The sequence below is a fragment of the Castor canadensis genome, chromosome 12 (assembly GCF_047511655.1).
Source record: "Castor canadensis chromosome 12, mCasCan1.hap1v2, whole genome shotgun sequence".
Taxonomy (NCBI): Eukaryota; Metazoa; Chordata; class Mammalia; order Rodentia; family Castoridae; genus Castor; species Castor canadensis.
The window spans coordinates 115,148,011-115,168,902 of NC_133397.1; the positions used below are offsets into that span (position 1 = coordinate 115,148,011).

A 20,892-nucleotide genomic window follows, 5' to 3' on the forward strand; every position below is an offset into this window, starting at 1 on the left:
GGCAGAGATCTGTTTACTGAGATAGTTTTTTGGGGGACTTGAAATCAAAGCATTCGGTCCCTGAATTATATCAGTAACTATAAGATAATCTTCACATACATTGGCATAAAGGAGGCCAGAAGGATTTGCAAAGAGCCAAAAGATTTAAAGATCCACATTAATCACACAGTGGAAATGGTTACTGGCTACTACTGCTGATACTGTCTATGGTTACTGGGTCCTTAGTATATACAATGCACTAAGTAAAAGGATTATCCCATTGATCATCAAAGCAATCCTTACAGATTAGCAAATAGGCTTAGTGCAGTTAAATTGATTGCCAAGGACGCACAGCTAGTGCTGGAGAGGGAACAAGGATCAGGCTTATCCTACACAGAAAGCAAGAGAGTAGTTAGTGGAATAACTTGCAAATTTTTAGGAGAGAAAAAAAGAATGAAGACTCAAAACAGTGCTGGGTACCACTGACTCATGCCTGTAATCCTAGCTACTCAGGAGATAGAGATCAGGAGGATTGAGGTTCAAAACCAGCTCAGGCAAATAGCTTGTGAGACCCTATCTGGAAAAAAACCCCATCACAAAAAAGGACTGGAAGAGTAGCTCAAGCAGTAGTGTGAGGCCCTGAATTCAAACCCCAGTGTTGCCAAAAATAAATAAATGCAGCTATAAAATGAGTTCAGGCATAATCTATATCATGAATGGTTTTTATGTTTGAGGATTATATGGACATGAAAACTGAAGCCCTGGCCTTTTTTTTTTTTTTTTGGTGGTACTGGGATTTGAACTCAGGATCTTGAGCTTGCTAGGCAGGTGCTTTGCCACTTGAGCCACACTCCTGGCTGTTTTTTTGGTTTAGTTAGTTTTCAGATAGATTTCTTGAGTTTTTGCCCTGCAGTCCTCAAATTGTGATCCTTCTCCTTCTGGCTTCCCATGTAGCTGGGACGACAGTCACACCACCAGGTTGCAGTTACTGAATTGGTGGTCTCACTTTTTTTTGTCTTTTTTATTTTATTTTTGTTTAATTAGGTTATATTCATTGTACAGGGGGAGATTCATAGTGACAATTCCAAATAAGCTTATATTGTATATTGGTTACACAAGCTCCACTATCTCTCCCCTTACCCCTCCCCACCCCACTTAAAGCAGTTACAAGAGGTCTCTTTATTCTATTTCATATAAATATAAGAAGTCTATCAACCATATACCCTTAATCTCCTTCATTCACCCTCTTCCTACAAATACCACTCCCCCCACACACACTGTACCTATTTTACACTCCTGTCTTTTGTTATTAATATTTAAGTTGATGTTCAAGGGAGTTTCTTAATGTATCCCCAGTGTGAGTATACTTTACTTTGGTCCACTCAATGCCTTCTGTTACTCTCCCTTACCCTTTTACCTCCCACCTCCCATTTTCAACAGCTTTCAACACATATTCTTAAATCCTCTACCTTCACAGATGTTATGTTTTGTGATGTTGTTGATGTTCTATCTTTCTTTTTTCCTTTCTCTCACAAACTTTTTATCTGGACTGACCTGGAACCATGATCCTCCCAATGTTTGCCTCCCAAATAGCTGGGATTACAGATGTGAGCCACGGCACCTGGCCAGCCCTGGCTTTCTTTAAATTTGACTCAGTTGCTCAAATTTTTAAATAAAATGCACCATTATTCCCCTGCTCCCTTTTAATTTTAAATCAGGCTCTGCTTAGTATAGTAGGGTGGAGCCCCAATCCATATGAAAAACTATGACAGTACAGGGGTTGGAAGTTTGACCTCTGTCACAGGGGGTGCAGCTGTGACGCTCCTGAAGGCCAGATTTACAATGGCAGTGTGGACTAGTGGCACAGCATGGGATTCAGCTACACAGGCGTCAGTCTGCAGCTTGAAAATTCTGGCTCTGCTTCGTGCTAGCAGGGTGACTTCAAGTATTTCAGTTGCATAGCACTGGTGTGTTGAATACATTCACAACTGTCCGTATTGCCATTTTCCAGAAGAGAAAACTGAGGCTCAGAGAGGCTAAATGCATCGTGTGAAATCTCAGGATGAGCTCAAGACTGGATCTACCTGGATCTGTCATTGCACATGTTGCCCATCCCCCATGCCCCCCCTCCCACCCCCCAGTTCTACATAATTCTCCAGCGTGGTTTCTCTGAGTCTCCTCTAGTTGCCTTTCCTAAACAAACTGAAACGTGCATCTGGATTCCCATGACATAGCAGAACACCAGCGGAGATGAAAAACTGCTTCTTATAATTCACAGAGCAAATAAACCCAAAATAACAGAGGGTTGAATGGACAGGCACTTGAGTTGGGGCAGATTTCTCACACGCTATTCTATCTCCAGGTGGTCTTCACTAGTAATTGATGAGTTAATCATGATAATCTAGAGAATATTTTCCATGAAGGAAATATTGATTAGCAGATCTAACCAATCCTTCCTTCCTTCCTACCTTCCTTCTTCCCTTCTCCCTTCCCCCATTCCCTCCCTCTGTCCCTTCCTTCTTCCCTCCCGCCCTTCCTCTCTTCCTTTTTTCTTTCCTTCCTTCCTTCTATCTCTGGCTCCTTGCAGTGCTTGCACTGGTTAGCTATGTCGTGTGAACATATGGAAGCTTCTTGACCTTTCTGGGCCTCTTTTCCCTCATCTTTGTAAAGGAGTTGACATTATCACCTAGCTTTGTAGGAGTGTTATGAAAGTGAAATGAGTATGTAGAAGGCATTTAGATCACAGTCTGTGCTACTTACACATTAAGTGAACCAGTTTTATCTTCAGCCAGTGTGGACCACAGTGTCTTCTACAAAATTCTGGCAAAGCAGCTCAGCATTGGATACCTAGTTAAGCAGATGGTCATCCCATGTTTCTGTGCCCTCATATTTGCAGGGTATGGATAGGCTGGTCCCAGCCCCTTAGAACCAGAAATCCTGGCCTTGCATTTGTCCTTTGCCTGGGCTCTTTGGCTGTTCCAGTCAACCATGGATACAACTCCATTCAGAGAGTACACCTTGCAGGTGACTGGGTTCAGCACATAGTCCCACACCATCTAGTATGCAGCCCATCAGGGTTGCCCTCCCCAGGCATAGACCCTCCAGATCTCACCTTCTTTCTTCCCAGGCCCCTATTTTCTCAGCCTCCCATCATTGAAATTTTGCCTCAAGGAAGAATTTATCAAGGCAAGCCCTTGCAGGGTGCCATACTTGGGGCTGGGATGCAGCTCAGGGGTAGAGGGCTTGCCTAGCATGTACAAGGCCCTGTGTCTGTTACCCAGCATCACCAAAGAGAAGTTTCCCAAACTTAGCTACATGTCAGAAGCACTTGGTGAGCTTGTTAAAAAAAAATACCCATTCACAGGTTCAGACCTAATGAATTCAGGGAAGATGCCTGGGAATCTCTCTGGTCAGTTTTTTTGTTTGTTGTTTTAAAGACAGGGTCTCACTATGTAGCCCAGGCTAGCCTTAAACTCACGATCCTCCTGCCTCAGCCTCCTGAGTGCTGGGATTAAAGGCATGTGCCACCACGCCTGGTTTTCTGATCAGTCTTACAGAGAAAGCATATCACTTTATCGTTTGGCTTTTGATAGTTTACCTCTGAAAAGAAAAGGAGACACAGGAAGGAAAGGGAAACTGGCCTCAAGCCCAACTCCATGCTCCAGTCCCTTCTGGGTAATTTTTTATAGTTGTTCCCAACCATATACATTCTTGGCTCCATGGCCATGCTTTGGGGGAATACACCATATTCTGAGTATGTGAAACAAATCCTACTCACACCATTTTTAATTAGGTTGTCGGCATTAGAAGAACAAACATTTTTCAAGATAACAGATTTATATTATATATCATTGCCTTTGATCTGCAAAGATGAAAAATGGAGTTACAATGTGATGGGGACACAGACAACAAGGGTGATGATTCTGTGTCCAGAAGTTGGTCGCAATTTGAGGCTCTGCCTTTGGCTGCCCCTCCACTTGACATCTTTGCTCACTCAGAAAGCATGACAGGAATTCTAGCAACAGTCCCTCAGCTCCACTTTCCCAGATGTCAAATCACGTGATGCTTGGTTTAGGGAACTCTGCAGGCAGCTCAGCTTCTCCCCTAACCTGTGTTCAGGTGACATATTTGTGACCACAGGTTGCCCTGGGCAGCTGCTGCTATCCAACCTAAGCTAACATCCTGCTGGAGGTTTGACAGAGATGAGCACTGTCCTCGTGTGGGTGGCCTGTCATGTCTGGTAGTGAACACTTCCATCCCCTGAATTGCTACAGGGTTGCACGGCAAGGGCTGGTGTTGACAAAACACTCCTGAGGTGGATGTATTAAAGTCTGCGGAGTAGTGCCGGGCACGGTGGGTCACACCTGTATTCCCAGCACTTAGACTGCTGAGACAGGAGGGTCTCAAGGTCAAGGCCAGTTGGGGCTACATAGGGAAGGTCTTAAACAAAAAAAGTCTCTGGTGTCTCTGGATGCGAAATCTCACCATTTCTGCAAAGCAAAGCTTCTGTACTTCCAAGGCTCTCACAGTGTGCTGGCTCACTCTGGCAGCCTTCCAAAGGACTTTTCTGGATCCATGTCTCTGTAACTTCCTCTCTGCAGCTGCTGATACACTTGACCTTGTCTTCCAGAAGCAGAGTCAGAATTACTCTTCTAAAAGCCAAAGGAGCTTTTCAAACTATCCTAGAGGTATTTTGTATTCTAATAGACCTTTTCTGACATTAATCACTAACACCTAGACAGCTCTGTAAAAGAAATGAGAAGGGTTTTTAAAACAAAGACAAAATTTTGCTGTGGAATCATACAAAATCAATTTGCATTGCTTACTTGGTCAGAGTCTCTGTTTTTATCCACGGCTCGCTATGTCATTCTGCATTTCTCTTCCCTCTGTAAATCACTGCACAGGGCAGGAAAGAGGAGAAGCATAAAACATGCAGGCATTTTCTTCACTGGAAAAGTACAAATGTCATGGAGATGGCACTAGTGTTTTGAGTTGAAATGTCATTTTTTCAGCACATCAACAGCAAGTGAGGAAGAAACTGAGACAGTCTGAAATGTTCAAATGGCAAACTGTTCAAACTGACCAGCAGTTCTCTATTCTACTGATCCATGAAATGAATTCTCCCAGAGTTTGAGCTGCGTGTAGTGGTACACACCTGTTATCCCAGCTACTTGGGAGGCAGAGGTAGGAAGATTGTGACCTGAAGCTGGCCTGGGCCGAAGTTTGAGACCTTATATGTAAAAAGCAAGTTAAAAGCAAAAGGACTGGGGGACATGGCTCAAGTAATACAGCATCTGCCTAAGCACATGGGCCTGAGTTCAATCCCCAGTACTGCAAAAAAAAAAAAAAAAAGCCAGGACAAATAAATTTTCCTTTCCACTTCCAGGTCAACTGGCTGTGTTCCTCAGATTGCTACAGCATCTTGTTCCTTCAGGCAATTGTGTACAACTGCTAAGAAAGCTGTAGAGAGAGAACTTCCTAAAAGTTCTCGGGATGTGTAAGTGACATTGAAGAAGGCAGGAGGGCAAAGGCAAAGACAGTCATGTCTGTCACAAACCCCTGCACCTGCCACTTCAAATAGATTATTTTTCCTCTCCCTTCCAACCTGCAGCAAATTTCCAGCATCAAAATAGCTTCCCTGGGAGCTGGAGGAGGTGTGGCTCATGCAGTAGAGTGCCTGCCTATTGAAATAGCTTTCCTGAATTAGAACCATGGCTTTCAAACTTTAGGATGTATCAGAACCACTTAGAGGGCTTGTTGAAACAGAGATGGCTGGGCCCAGCCCCAGAATTTTGGAATCAGTAGGTCTTTGGTGGAACCCCAGAAACTGCATTTGTAAAAGGGTCCTGGAGCTAGTTATGCTGTTGGCCTCAGGACCACACTTGAAAAAAGGAATTAAGGTTAAATTTTGAATACCTTAGTTAGAAGTAGCACATTAAACTCCCATAATCCTGGCACTCAGGACTATGAGTTTGAGGAAGGAGGATTGTGAGTTTAAAGCCAATCTGGTCTACACAGCGAGACTGACTCAAAAAAAAAAAAAGAAAGAAAAAGAGGAGGCAGAGATCAGGAGGATCGTGGTTCAAAGCCAGCCCAGGCAAATAGTTTGTGAGACCCTATCTTGAGAAAAAAAAATCACAAAAAAAGGTCTGGTAGAGTGACTCAAGGTGTAGGTACTGGTTCAAACCCCAGTACCACAAAAAAAAAAAAAAGGAAGAAATAAATCTTAATAATGGGTAATCTGATAAAGAGTATGATATGATTTAATTGATCTTGAATTAATAACTATTATGAACTCCTTAGTTTGAGCCTATCATTGTGTCTAGTAACTTACACTTCATTTAATCCTCAATATGTTTTATGAAGTGATTATTATTCCTCTCAATTTTCAGCCTGAAACAGGCACAGTTTAGAGAGTTGAGGCAATTTGACTAACAGACAGTGATAGGATTTGAATCCAGAGCTGTCTCTTAGAAAATCAATTTATGTAGATGACAAGCTTTAGGATAATCCAAGAATCAAGGAAGACAGAAGGGCCTTTTTTTTTTTTTCTTGGCAGTATTGGGGCTTGATCTTAGGACCTCACACTTGCTAGGAAGCTCTCTGCCACTTGAGCCAGGCCTCCAGCCACCTCCCAAAAGTCTTAAACCAACAAGATTTCCAAGGCTCCCCTGAGCATATCCAGAGGCTCCTTGTCAGCCAGGTTCCTGATTTGCCTTGTCCTATGGATGGAAGGAGAAAGCTGAAACTGCAGACAGCAATTTAGAACTTCTTCCTCCATGTCATGATTTATGTATTCCTATAGAGTTCTTAGATAATTTGGCTTACTCTAGGTTTCTGAGGGTCTTGTAGATTTATTCAAGTATCTACTTCAAGAGAGGGGCTGGGTTCAGCCCGAAGGCTGAGCCTTGCTAAGAAAGGCAGGAGCCAGGATAAGCTGCAGCCCAGAGGGACAGAAAAGGGAAGAGTAGTGACCTAAGGCAGTGCTTCTCACACTGTGTGAATCACAGTCTCCTAAGATTTTTTTTTTGCCAGTGGTTCTGGGAATCGAACCCAGGGCCCTGCACATGCTCTGCCACTAAGCTACAGGCTACAGCCCCTAAAGTCATTTTTTATAACTATAAATGTCTTCAGTTTGTTTCCACTCAGCCATTTTCCTGTAGTCGTGAGAAAAAACCTCTTGAAAAATTAATAGGGAGTGAGCTTATTTTAGACCTGCAGGTGGGGCAGGAATTGGAAAATATGTGTCTTGCTGTGCTCAGAAAGGAAAGGAGCCCAGGCAGAGAACAGGCAGTGGGGACAGACTCCAAACTCAGGCCCAGCCATGGAAGGAGGTGTTAGGTGGGGATCTGACCAGGACTAGAAAGCTCTTCCTTGAGGTTTGCCGGCAGGAAGTCTTCATTTCTGCTCATGCTTTCTGAAGTCAGCCATGTTTGACTGGGAGGTGGGAGTCTGTGGTTTGGGACCAATCATATTCCCTGGGGCGTTCCTATGCACCCTCTCCCCCAGGGGAGTGTGGTAAGGGTTCCTCACAAAGCTACTTAACTAGCTGGGTCAGCACCCACGCTCCATGTGGTCATCTCCACTGCCCTGCCCAAGAGTAAATTCCATGGGGCAAAGAGCATCAGCCTTAGGCAAAACTGAGGAAGCCCTGACGGCTCTCTTTCCTCCACCTTCCTTCAGTGCCCCTTTTCCTCCACTGGGTATATCCACCCTTGCAAACCAGAAGCAAACATCCTAGCTCTCTGCAGGAGACTAAAAGTGAGGTCAGTCCAGTAGTGTGGGCAGCACCAGCATCACGTGGACCTTGTTAGAAGTCTGAAGTCTTAGACCCTGGCATACTACCAAATCAGAATCTGGCTTCAACAAGGCACCAGTGATTTGCAAACACAAGAAAGCTGCAGAAGTTCCACTCGAAAGCAGCAGTTGTCAGTCTGGGCTACACTTTAGAATGACCTGAAGAGCTTTAAAAAATTGTGATGTGCTGCATGCCAGTGGCTCTTGCCTGTAATGCTTCCTACTTCAGGAGGCAGAGATCAGGAGGATCATGGATCGAAGCCAGTCTGGGCAAATAGTTCGAGAGACCCTATCTCGAAAAACCCCATTACCAAAAAAAAAAACAAACAAACTGGGGTGAGGGGTGTGTGGAGTGGCTCAAGGTGTACACCCTGAGTTCAAACCCTAAAACTGCACAAAAAGAAGTGGTGTTCAACCTTTAACCCAGACCAGTTAAATCAGATTTTGTGGAAAGAGAGTCCAGGCATTGATTAATTTTAAGCTCTTCAAGGAATTTCAGTGGGAAGTAGGAGGGGTTAAGCAAATGACCCTCTAAAAATTTCACATTTTTCTGTGGGACTCTAGAAAACTAAAAAGACTTCAGAATCCAAAGAAATTCATCTCAGTTGGTGGAATCTGGGGGGAAGAAAGAAATAGGGGTGATGGGAGGGGAAAGTAGGATGCCCACGTATCAAAGAAAGAAAGCATTTGCCTTTCTGACTAATCGTAGTGTCAGCTTTGATCCTAAGTTTGTTAAGAAACTCCAAAATGCAATAGCAAAAATTCCTTCCATTTTATTCATGCAAAAATGACTTACCCATTCCAAGTGTACTTCCAGAGCAGGTTACTGTAATAAATAAAAATACAAGCACTGAAAAATACAATTATTGATGTATTTAAGATGGTGCAGACATCACACTTAATAAAGAATAAAGAATCCCACCTTCTTGGGAGGCTGAGGGAGGAGGACCGCAAGTTCAAAGCCAGCCTGGGAAACCCTATCTCAAAAAACAGTTAAAAGGGGCTGGGGATATGGTTCCATGGTACAGTGCTTGTCTCACATGCACGAGACCCTGGGTCCAATCCCCAGTACCACAAAAACAAAATAAGGAAAAAGGAAAGTGAACCAAAGATGAAGAAAAACATATTTGGGTGATATGAGGAGGTGACACCTGTTAGCAGTATGACATTGGGAAATTCGTTTTCCTGTGCCTCAGTTTATCTGTAAAGTGGTAGGAATACTAATGCCAACCTTGTAGGTTTGTTATAAGGGTTGAGTTAATACAAGTAAAGCTGTCAGGATAGTACCTGGCACATAGCACTCAATAAGTACTAATTATTTATCATTTACAATATTGTCCAGATGGTAGGAGTAAAACCACCACAGATACTACAACCAACAAACATCAAAAGCTTCTGGCAAAGCCATGGTTTTTACCAGGGAGACTGATCAGAGGTGAGCTCCCTAACTGGAATCTAGCTAAGGTGAAGAGCTGTAGGTGGGAGATGCACTCCACCATCGCAGTGCACTATCAGCAGTTTTTTTTGTTTTTGGTTTTGGTTTTGGTTTTTTGGTGGGTCTGGGATATGAACTCAGGGCTCCACATTTGCAAAGCAGGCACTCTACCGCTTGAGCCACATCTCTAATCCTGGCATCAGTGTTCTAACTAACAAGGACTTCTGGTGACTCACAAACCATCAGAGTACTGATTGAGAGTCAGAGCAATCAGGGGAAACAGCACACATTCAATTCCCAGTGATATGCTACGTAAAGCTAATGGCACCTGAGGGTCTTTAAGGCATGTTGGAGAGGCCTAACTTGGCCAGTAGGAACTGGAGAAGACTGAACAGATGCAGGGCAGGTGGAGTTGTGGTGAAGGTGGGGTAGAATTTCAGGCAAACAGAAGAGCTTACTCCCTCAGAAACATGGCGTAGCATGGTATGGCATGGCTGGGACAGGCATGTGATGAGGACAGATGATAGAGACCTCTCAGGGCTGAGGTGGGAGGATCTCGAGTTCCAGGTCAGCCTGAGATACATAGGGAATTTGAGTTTCAGAGTTCGAGATCATCCTGGGCTGCCAGACCCTGTCTCCAAACAAACAGACATACAACAGTCTTCTCAGGAGGAATGCTGTGGAATGAGCTTCCAATTTTCCTGCCCTATACACAGTCACTTACCACACATAGCTACAGTGCACTTGAAATATGCTCAGTCTGAACTGAGGTACAAGTATAAAACGCACAGATCTTCAGATTGATTAGATGTATTGGATTAACTAAAATGCATTATTAATTTCACTTGTTTCTTCTACTTTTTCATGTGGCCACTAGGAAGTTCTCATGTTCATATATGGTTCACGTTCAATTTCTACTGGACAACGCAGGTGAGGATAGTCAGATGGGGGCATGCTGTGAGAGATCTTGAACGCCATGCTCAGAGGACTGGATTGTATCCTATGGGGGAATGGGAAACTTATGAAAATATCAACGGATAAAAGTAATACCACTGGGTCATGCCACGGCACACACCGAAAATGCCAGCTACTTGGGAGGCAGAGGCAGGAGGAGTTAGATATGGAGGGTAAGGGAGAAAAGAAACTCATTCCAAGGTTTTCACCTAGTGTACCTGAGATAAGGAAGATGGAGAAAGATCAGAAATGGCAGAGGATCAGGAGTTCCTTTTGCCCCTGAGGACTTTGAAATTCCTGGAGTACCTCCAGGTTGAGGGTTTCAGATTTGAATATGGATTTAGGCACTTGGTACCGTGGCACATACTTATATTCCCAGCTACTCAGGCAGCTGAGGCAGGAGTACCATTTGAACCCAGAAGTTTGAGGCCAGCATGGGTGATAGAGTCAAAAAAGAAAAAATTTAAAAACAAGCCAAGCACTGGCTCACACTTATAATCCTTAGCTATTTGGGAGGCTGAGATCAGGAGCATCATGGTTCTAGGCCATCTTGGGCCAAAAAAGTTCGTGGGACTCCCCGCTCTCAACAGAAAAGGCTGGGTGTGGTGGCACTCACCTGTCATCCCGGCTACAGCATGAAGGTTAAGGTAGGAAAGCTTGGACAAAAAGTGGGACCTTCTCTTAAAAGTAACAAGGGCAAAAAGTGCTGGCTGCATGGCTTAAGTGCAGAGCACCTGCCTAGCAAGCGCAAAGCTCTGAGTTCAAGCCCCAGGGGAAGGAAAAAAAAAAAAACAAAACAAAAATATGTGACTATGGATTTAGAGATAAGGAGAAGAGAAGGGCTGTAGATAGATTTGGTAGCCAGTGAGATTCAGGTTCCTCACTCATAAATTGGAGATAGTAAACCGCTGGTTATTTTGAGTATTCAGTGAAATATGCAAGGTGAAAATCCTGGATAAGTTATAAAATGTTATGCAGATATGACGAAGTACTGTTACTGAGCTGTAGTCTCCTCTCCTCTACCGAAGAGCTCGTCCCCCGCCAAGAGCCTATTCCCTTCTCTTCCTAGGGCTGTGCTTTTGCACCAGTCTGCCTACACTCGATAATGGAAAATCAAAGAATCAGAGCTTGACATCCAAGGACACCCATACAGGAGGAGCTGGCTCCTCTCCATCACCACGCATCATCTTGAACTTGTCGCCTACATTTAACTAGAAATTTTGGATTCTGTCTATCAGTAAAGGTTTCTGAGTCATTTCTTCTTCTTCTTCCTTTGTTCACCTGCAAAGTCCTAGGGTCCCATTTTCTCCTTTCTTTTCTTTTAGAATTATACGACTGTGCCTTGGGCAAGGCAGCAGAGAGCACTGAGACACAGAGCTCTGGCGAGATGGCACTATTGACAGCCATGCTCTGTGATCACAGACTGTCTGCTCGCTCATATTGCCAAACCTAATCTATGATTAATAAGTTCCTTTGTCTCAGATCCTCTAATTTTTCTTCAGTCATAATTCCACATATGTACAAATAAAAGTTCCCTCATTCCCAACATCCCAGGTGTCTAGCATTATCTTTAAGACTATGTCAAACATCTATCCCTAAATCTCAAATCATTTAAAATTCTCTTCACAGTTTAAGTACAAACATCTGGTCATTTGTCTAAAGAGAAAGAAAAGGACAGGGAAGAGAAGAGGACCCCCAAATTAAATAAGAGCGAAGCATCACAATTTCAGAGAAGCCTGCAGTATAGAAATGTCACACAGCATAGAAGTGCAATTTTTCTGAGTCTTAATTCAAAGGTCTGAGTTAAGGGTTAGTTTTAAATAAAGGGCCATCACTTGCTTTACCTGAATATATTTTTTTGGGACAGAAAGTAAGTTTCAATCCTGTTTCAGCAACTGGTGAGACCACCACGGTATATACATCCCCACAAGGTATCTCGGTGACATCACAGAAACTGAAGCCAGCACTTGGGGCACATGTGAAAATGCCTTTGGAGCCATAGAGGTCAGTGCTGTAATTGGCTGAGCCCCTGGAAGCTTGCCAGTGGATTCGGATACCATTATGGCCCAGCCGATACAATTTCACCCCCAAAGGGCAGCAAGCATCTGCAGTATAAAAATGAACACAAAATCACCTATTCCATCATTGGGCAAACATGGCCTGCACTACTCTAGGGGGTGGGGAGGGGGGCAGAGAAACAAAGGAAATTCTTTTAAACGATATGTTTAGTCAGGCATCAGTGGCTCATACTTACAATCAGAGCTACTTAGGAGACTGAGAACAGTAGGATCGTGGTTTGAAACCAGCTCAAGCAAATAGTTCTAGAGACCCCCCCCAGCTCCAAAATAACCAGAGCAAAGTAGACTGGAGGTGTGGCTCAAGTGGTAGAGCTCCTGCTTTGCAAGTGCAAAGCCCTGAGTTCAAACCCCAATCCCACCCTCCTATTATTAATTACTGGTTAGAATACAGCAAGACTTGATGAGCAAGTTCTCCCCATGCTGAATTATGATCAGAAATCCATAGGTGAGGGTGGCGTGGGACATGAATTTTTGATGTAGAACATGGTGAGTCACAAAGGCCCACAGCTGGCAGAGATACACGGTATTGTACATGACTCAAACTCTGAATCCAGTGCACAGATCCCTCATGATGTTCTGATTTCATTTGGTTTTAGTGGGATTAATTTTAAATGTAATTAGTTGCAATCAGCTCAATTGAAAAAAAGATCTGAGCTCAGTAGGATGACACTTTGGAAGCAGGCCACTTACACAAAAGGTTGGTCTATATATACCTCATCTGTGCAAGCCGATAGGTAATTTTTGAGGGTTTTTCTTTCTTTTTTTTTTTGCAGTACTGGGGCTTGAACTCAAGGCCTCAGGCACTCTACCACTTGAGCCACTCAGCCAGTCTTGTTTTGTGTTGGGTATTTTTGAGATAGGGTCTTACAAGCTATTTGCCCAGAATGGCTTCGAACTTGGATCCTCCTGATCTCTGCCTCCTCAGTAGCTAGGATTACAGGTGTGAGCCACCAATGCCCAGCTTTTGGGTCCTTTTCTAAACACCTTGAGCAGGCCATACTTTAGGTGTCAATCAGGACCCCAGATGGTGGAGTTCTCAATAACCAAGATAGAGATGTTTTACAACTTAAAAAACTGTTATAGATAATCAGGCTTGTTTGACTCTTTCTTTCTCTCTTTCTCTTTCTCTTTTTCTTTCTCTCTCTCTCCCTCCCTCCCTCCCTCCCTCCCCTCCTCCCTCCCTTCCTTCCTTTCTTTTTCAAGACAGGGTCTTGCTATGTAGCCCAGGCCTCCAACTCATATCCTCCTGCCTCAGCCTCCTGAGTGCTGTGATTACAGGCCTTGAGATTTATTCTTATAAACATTTTTAAATGTTCTTTGTATTTTTGCAGTGCTGGGAATCAAACTCAGGGCCTTGCACATACTAAGCAAGCCCTCCACCACTGAGCTACATCCTCAACTCCAAAAACACTTTTTTTTAAAACCACATGAAGATAAGCAGTAGGCCATATTCCCTGAAATGGACACAAAGGCAGGAACTCAGATAGCAAATCTAATGGAAATTAATGTCCCCAAAATATAAACCATCTCACACATTATAAATGTGTTTGTATTATATTTTGATTCTCGAAACAACTTCGAGGGATAAGCTAGAAAGATATTGTTGACAATAATGGCGCCGATAGGTTTCAGTTCTTACTGCACCCTTAAGCTTCTGTTTTCCAGGGTCACGGTCCTGCCTCCCAAGGTCACAGTCCTGCCTCAAGTCTAGCTTGAATCCTCTTTCTGCCCCAACCTCCAACCAGCATGAACCATAAGATCCTAACCAATCAGATCATGCCGAGTCTCATTGAGGGGTATTTATGCCCCTGCCCCTCTCTCCCTCTCTCTCTTGGCTCTCTCTGCTCTCTCCCTCTCCCACCCAGCAATAAAGAATCTCTTGGCCAGATCACTCCTCTCCACATGGTCACTTTTGGGGCCCACATTTCCTTACAGATATTATTACCCTTATTTTTTTCTTACCACTGAGGAGACACAAATGATGAAAAATCAAGCAATCAGTTTATAAGAAACCATGTTTAGTAGAAAAGACTCTACTCTCTCTAGGATGCCAAAATTACATTTCATCTCTCCCACCATCCCCTGCCCAGGCAGATTAAACTAAATGATCACTGTACTTTCTCTCCTTAAGCTTGGAGACATCCTAAGAAGTTTTTTCAAAACAGTACTCCAGGAGGCTACTTCAGTGGATTAGAACCATGCAACAATTTTACTGTTGACACTGAACCACTCTTACTTCCCCTTGCTATTTCCTAGTGGTTTGAAGAGCAAGGTACAATATCATCACCAAACAGAAACCTTTTCTGTCTCAGCCTGTTGAAATAAGAAACCATAGAAGGAGCTGGAGAGGCTTGGGAGACAGAGTATAAAAAGAGAACAATGCAAACCAAATAGAATGTATGATCTAATGCGTTCTGGAAATGCTGCCAGATTAGTTACCCCATGCTTCAAATCATTGTGTCATATAAAGTCATCAGCTGGGCTGGAGACTGGTGGCTCACGCTTATAATTCTAGCTACTCAGAAGGCAGTGATCAGGAGGATCATGGTTTGAAGCCAGCCTGGGGAAATAGTTAATGAGAGTTAATCTCGCGAAAACCCACCACCAAAGGAAAAAATGGGGAGAGGGACTGGTAGTGGAGTAACTCAAGGTGTAGGCCCTGAGTTCAAACCTCAGTACTGCAAAAAAAAAAAAAGGTCATCAGCCAGGTGCCAGTGACTCACACCTATAATCCTAGCCACTTGGGAGGCTGAGATTCGGAGAACCGTAGTTCAAGGCCAGCCCGGTCAAATAATCCGTGAGCCCCCCCCCATATCCAAAATAATCAGAGCAAAATGGACTGGAGGTGTGGCTCAAGTGGTAGAGCACCTGCTTTGCAAACATGAAGCTCTGAGTTCAAACCCCAGTCTCACCAAAACAAAACAAAAAGTCATCATCCCTTTAGAAAACATGTCTGAACCTTGTTGCCAGGGGGAGGTAATTTACCAACTACGGGGGCCTCTGAGAGTTGAGGTTCGAAGTCAAGGAGAAAATGTAAACATTTAAGAATCTGAATTATAGTGCAAGCCAGGTGGACTACAGCATTGTGTTGAATGAGAGGGAAGGGTGGCATCTGAACTTGAGAAGAAAGGGTAGTGTCTGAACTCAGAATAGTTGGGTCCTTGCTGACACTCCAGTGCTAGCATTTAGGATTCACTTACTGGAAGAATAACTTTGGTAGGCGCACTCCGTGGTCAATCCAGTAGCACTAACTGCTCTTAATGCCACCGTATAGTCGATGCCACACGGGATGCATCCAAGGAGACAGTGGTTTTGATGGGTGTGACACTTGGACTGTCCAACAAGAGATTCCAGAACTGTCACATAGGTTTGGATTACTGTCCCAAAAGTCCAGCTCACATTGATTACCGTTTGGGTGACCTGAGTTACTGTCAGACCAGTTGGGCAACATGGTACTTAAATGGGGAAGAAGAAAAAGAATTGGAGTTTTATTCCATGAAGATTATTTGTGAAAACAACTAAGAATGGGTCTTTGCTTGTGTTTCACTCAATCTCCTGAATTTCCAGAACTTTCTATTGTTAATCAAAGGAATCTGTCTGTCCTTGCCCTTTGAACCATTAACTAACATCAACTGTATACAGTGAACACTTGCTTCAGGAATACAACAGAGTGTGGCAATATGAGGTTTTCCCAGTTTTTCTTTTGATAGGCACAGTGGCTCATGCCTGAAATCTTAGTTACTTGGGAGGTGGAGATTGGGAGGATCAAGGTTCTAGGTAAGTCTGGGCAAAAAAAAGTTTGTGAGACCCCATCTCGATCAAAAAATGCTGGGTGTGGTGGCAAGTGCCTGCCATCCCAGCTATGTGGGAGGTGTAAATAGGAGGATCACTATGAACCAGGGCATGGAGGTGAACAAATTACAAAAGTAAAAAGGGCTGATGGAGTGGCTCCAGTGGTGGAACACCTGCCTAGCAAGCACAAAGCCCTGAGTTCAAATCCCAGTTTTGCCAAAAAGAGAAAAAAATCCTCTGAACTTGATCAATTCCAGATGCAAATTTCAAAGCAATATACAACATTTCACAACATTTGCAATAAATGCTTTTTGCCTTTCTTATGCACTTCCTAGTACATCACTGATGTAAAAAACCTTACTTCCTGGGGGGTTTTGGTGGAACTGAGGTTTGAACTCAGGGCCTTGCACTTGCCAGACAGGTACTCTACCACTTGAGCCAGGCAGGCCCTCAGCCCCTCTTGAGCTCCCTCTCTTTTTTGAGGTACTGGAGTTTGAACTCAGGACCTCACAAATGCTAGGCAGGAGCTCTACCATTTCCTGCTCAGGTTATTTTTGAAGATAAGAATCTCACTTTTTGCCCGGGCAATCTGGCCTATGATAGATACTATTTTATACTTCCTGCCTCTACACCCAGTTTTGTTTTGTTTTTTTTATGTTGAGAAGGGGTCTCTCAAACTTTTTTGGCTTGGAACCACAATCCTCCCGATCTCAGCCTCCCAAGTAGCTAGGATTACAGGCATGAACCACTAGCACCTGACTCTTTACAAAGTTCTTACTGTCCAGCAAGCACTATGCTCAGTTCTTGGTGTCATTCGGTTACTTAGCAGTTGCAATCACCCTACAAAAATATTATTCCCTTGTTACCAATTAGGAAACTGAAACTCAGAAAGCAGTTTTAGAAAAAGATTTGAAAGCACTAAGCCAAGGATAAATAATAACTCAGCTCATTTGGTTACTTGCTAGCTGTTTTGATGGACTGTAACCTAGGATCGTGGGAGAATATAAATTCTCTTTTTTTTTTTCTCAGTATTGGGGTTTGAACTCAGGGCCTCACACTTGCTAGCCAAGCCCTCTACCACTTGAGACATTTTACCAATCTGGTTGAATATAAATTCTAATAAATGTTTCAGCAGAGCCAATGTCTCACTCCTTTAAAATGTTAAAAGTTCTATTTTTCTGAGATTGGGGCTCTTTAAAAGGCCTCTGAGTTTACTTTATTTCTGTCACACGTAGGGTAGATAAATCAAATTAATGTCTTAAAACAATTTCCAAGCACCCTGTGGAAGTCAACCTTTGGACAGGTGGTTTTGACATACCTGTTTCCAGGGGCACACTGTAGCTGGGAAGGCTTTTTCCTGCCTGTGTTTCGGCCACAGCGGTGACAGAGAACACTGAGCCACAGGGGAGGTCGCCCATGGCACAGGCCTCTCCCGTGCTGCTGCACTGGTACAGCCCTTTCTCCCCCCGGGCAGTCACCGTGTAAGTGGCATCATTGTTAGTGGCCCGCCAGTGCACATTAATTGTGGAGAATGCATCCTTCGAAATATTTTTTATTTCAGGACTGCAAGGAGCTAAGAGATTTTTACATTATTAATTGAGACAGCTTGAGTCAAAAACATTACATACACCATTTGGTCTAAAATGGATTCTTTCCTCAAATAAGATAATTATAGTATTCAACCATACCATGCATGTAGGTCAAATTCATAGAGCCCTTGTGTGGGAAACTGTTGACATTAACACAGGGATTGGCTTTCCTGCTGTTGGATCAACTGGAAAACGTTTAAGAGCATTTTGAACTCCAAAAGCAAGAGCAACTAAGACAACTAAGACAAACATTTGCCCCCTGCCTGATGTGCATACAGGCAGGTCCCCTAAAGGCAGAATGAACTGAACGGCTGACGTGACACCTTCCCCTCTTGCCACGGTCTCTTCTTTCATTTTATTTCTTCCCACTTTCCTCCTCCACCTTCTCCTCTGCCTCTCCTTAGTACAACAGGGACTCAGTTGGTCCCCACAAAGAGTGGTGAATGACATTCAACCAGTAGGTCTTGCTGAATGTCTGTCTTGAGGTGCATCGTTGGAGTGAATTACTCAGACACCAGTGAATGACAGCATAGCCACACCATACCTGTGGTGACAAAGCGAGACGAGCATGACATATTGCTGCCGCGGACCTCGCTGAAGGAATACACAGTGATGTTGTACTTGGTGTCACACTGTAGAGCTGAAAGGGTGCAGGCAGGAGCAGTGTCACTGCACTCCACCACGTTGTACCCGCCTACAGCCTTGGTTTCGTAGAGTTCGGCACCACGGACAGGAGACCAGACCATCTCTACTCTGTCACTGGACACCAGCACAGGGTTGATGTCACTAGGACAACAGGGAGCTGAAAATAAGAGCCAGAAGGATGGGAGGTCAGTACAGGAGTGATGCTACTAGAAGGGGACATCAAGTCCTGACCACCTCATGGCCAAAGCTTCAGCCAGGCCTTCTCTACTGCAATAACCTGCAACAGGTCTGATCAGTTGCAGCTTGACCCAGCTCCCACTGCACAGGGGACAGATTCTCAGCATGACATCCAAGATCATCACAAGCTGTAATGTTCAGCCACATCAGACTTCTTCGTTCCCCGCCTTGAAGACTGTTGACCCCTCAGCCTGACAAAACCACCCTGAACTGAACTCCTTAGATCCTGTCAGTCTTTCTAGACACTGAACCAAATAAAGCTGGGGGGAGGGGTGTGCATATAATCAGTACTAGCAGATCTTAGAAGAGACCTGAAAGGACCCTGCTGACAAACGTCTAACTCAGCTCGAGGTTTCTCTAAGATACTCTTGACCACTATACTCCACCCACTCTTGATCTCAAATTCAAGGACACTCCCTCTGTAGGCCTTCCTGTGGTCTTGAGACTTGTTCCAAATTCCAAAAGCACAAATTATTTAGATTCCTCACCCTGGTAAGATTTAGTGTAATACAGCTCTAGTACTTTTATATAATTATATTGTTCTTTTGGTTTTTTTGGTGGTCCCAGGATTTGAACTCAGGGCCTCATGCTTGCTAGGCAGGCATTCTACCACTTAAGCCATGACCCAAGGCCAAGAATAATTATACTATTCTTCCTCATAGATATAATTAATTCAAAAGCATTCACTAACAAAAACTGAGCGTCTCTCTGGACTGGAGGAGTGACTCAAGCAGTAGAGCACCTGCTTTGCAAATGCAAAGCCCTGAGTTCAAATCCCAGTCCCACCCACCCCCCCAAAAAAAATAAAAACCAATCAAGCATCTCTCATAGGTCATAGGCTGATCACACTATGATCAGCACAGATGAGAAAGAATTAAGACATACTCCCTGCCCAATATAAGACCCAAGATAATGAAGGATAATAGTGGTTCTTTCTCTCTCTCTTTTTTTTGGCAGAACTGGGATTTGAACTCAGGGCCTCGCACTTGTTACATAGGCACTCTACCCCTTGAGCCATGCTTCCAGTCCTGAAGGATAATAGTGATGGTAATAATGATTCTAATGAAAATATTTGCAATTTGCTTTGTCACGTACAAAGACCTTTTCACATTTGTGCCCGCGTTGTTTGTCCCATCTTGCCATGGATGACACTAAGAAAGTAGCAAGGTAAATGTTGTTAGTCCCATTGTATGAATGGGACTTAAGCCCAGGTGTCCTACTCCAAAGCCCACCATTCCGTGAGGCATCCTGGCTATGCACCTGTCTCCCTGGCCCCAAAGAAAGAGTGAACTCCTGAACTGGAGGAGCAGTATCCTGTTCAGTATCAAGCACAGGCTCGAACACTGAGAACCTTTGTGTAAGGCTCAATTTTTCAGAGCAGGGTTCAGTAACTACATTCTTTCCTCTCTTTTCACTCCTAAATCTTGCATTCTTGTTGAGCTGGATTCCTAAGCCAAATTTTCCTAGTCTAGAAAGAATGTGAGATAAGCTATTCACTTTCTGTTCTTGGCACAGGTAGTAAGTCAGTAAGTACAACAGGTTATCCATTCTACTGCTGAGCTTAATGAACTCAGAACTCAATCAAAGCATCAACTCTGACTTACCTGTGGTATAATTAAATACATCACTTAAAGGGCTCTGCCCTGCCTTATTATAGGCAAACACACTAATAAAGTAAGTGAAGCCACACTCAGATAAGAAATTGCACTGAGTGAGGGATGTGTTGCAGTGGACTTCCAAGCCATCATCACTCTTCACAAAAACCACGTAGTAATCACCCAGATCTACGTTGGACCAGGCCACAGACAGGTTGCCAGGGGGATCCTCTTGGATTGTCACTCTTCCAGGTGCACAAGCAACTAGGTAATGATCAATAATAAGTAGCTGTAAGACAATTGCAGATTTTCTATACATTGTTTCAATAATCCAAGACTTCAAGACAACTCAAAGCACCAATTCTAATTTGATGCATGACATGCAAGACTATGTTTCAGTAACGTTTGATTTTCTTTCTTTTTTCTTTTTTGTGGGACTAGGGTTTGAACTCAGGGGTTAGTGCTTGCAAAGTAGGTGCTCTATCACCTGCAATCCATTTTGCTTTGGTTATTTTGGAGATGGGGGAGTGGTTCTAACAAACCATTTACCTGAGCTGGCCTCGAAACTTGATCCTCCTGATCTCAGCCTCCCAAATGGCTAGGATTACAGGTGTGAGCTACCAGTGCCCAGTTAACTGGGGAGCTTTTAAAAACTGTTCATACGCAGACACTATTCCCAGAAATTCTGATATAATTTGTCTTAGGTAAGACCTAGGTATTGTGATTTTATAAAAGCTCCCCAAAGGCTTTTGATGAGCATGGAAGATTGAAAATTTCTGGATGATTCTCTC

General features: G+C 43.7%; 1 protein-coding gene across 1 annotated transcript in view; it reads right to left on the reverse strand.

The window, feature by feature from the left end:
* Positions 1-4,843: 4,843 nt before the first annotated feature.
* The window catches only part of Fndc7 (fibronectin type III domain containing 7), a 29,006-nt gene continuing 12,957 nt past the window's right edge, over positions 4,844-20,892 (reverse strand). Inside the window, exons 6-12 of the mRNA XM_020161377.2 lie at positions 20,111-20,365; positions 18,169-18,426; positions 17,354-17,608; positions 15,444-15,698; positions 12,010-12,270; positions 8,573-8,602; positions 4,844-4,875 (exon numbers count right to left, since the gene is read on the reverse strand). Coding sequence (XP_020016966.2) covers positions 4,844-4,875; positions 8,573-8,602; positions 12,010-12,270; positions 15,444-15,698; positions 17,354-17,608; positions 18,169-18,426; positions 20,111-20,365 — 1,346 coding nt within the window. The remainder of the gene's footprint in view (positions 4,876-8,572; positions 8,603-12,009; positions 12,271-15,443; positions 15,699-17,353; positions 17,609-18,168; positions 18,427-20,110; positions 20,366-20,892) is intronic.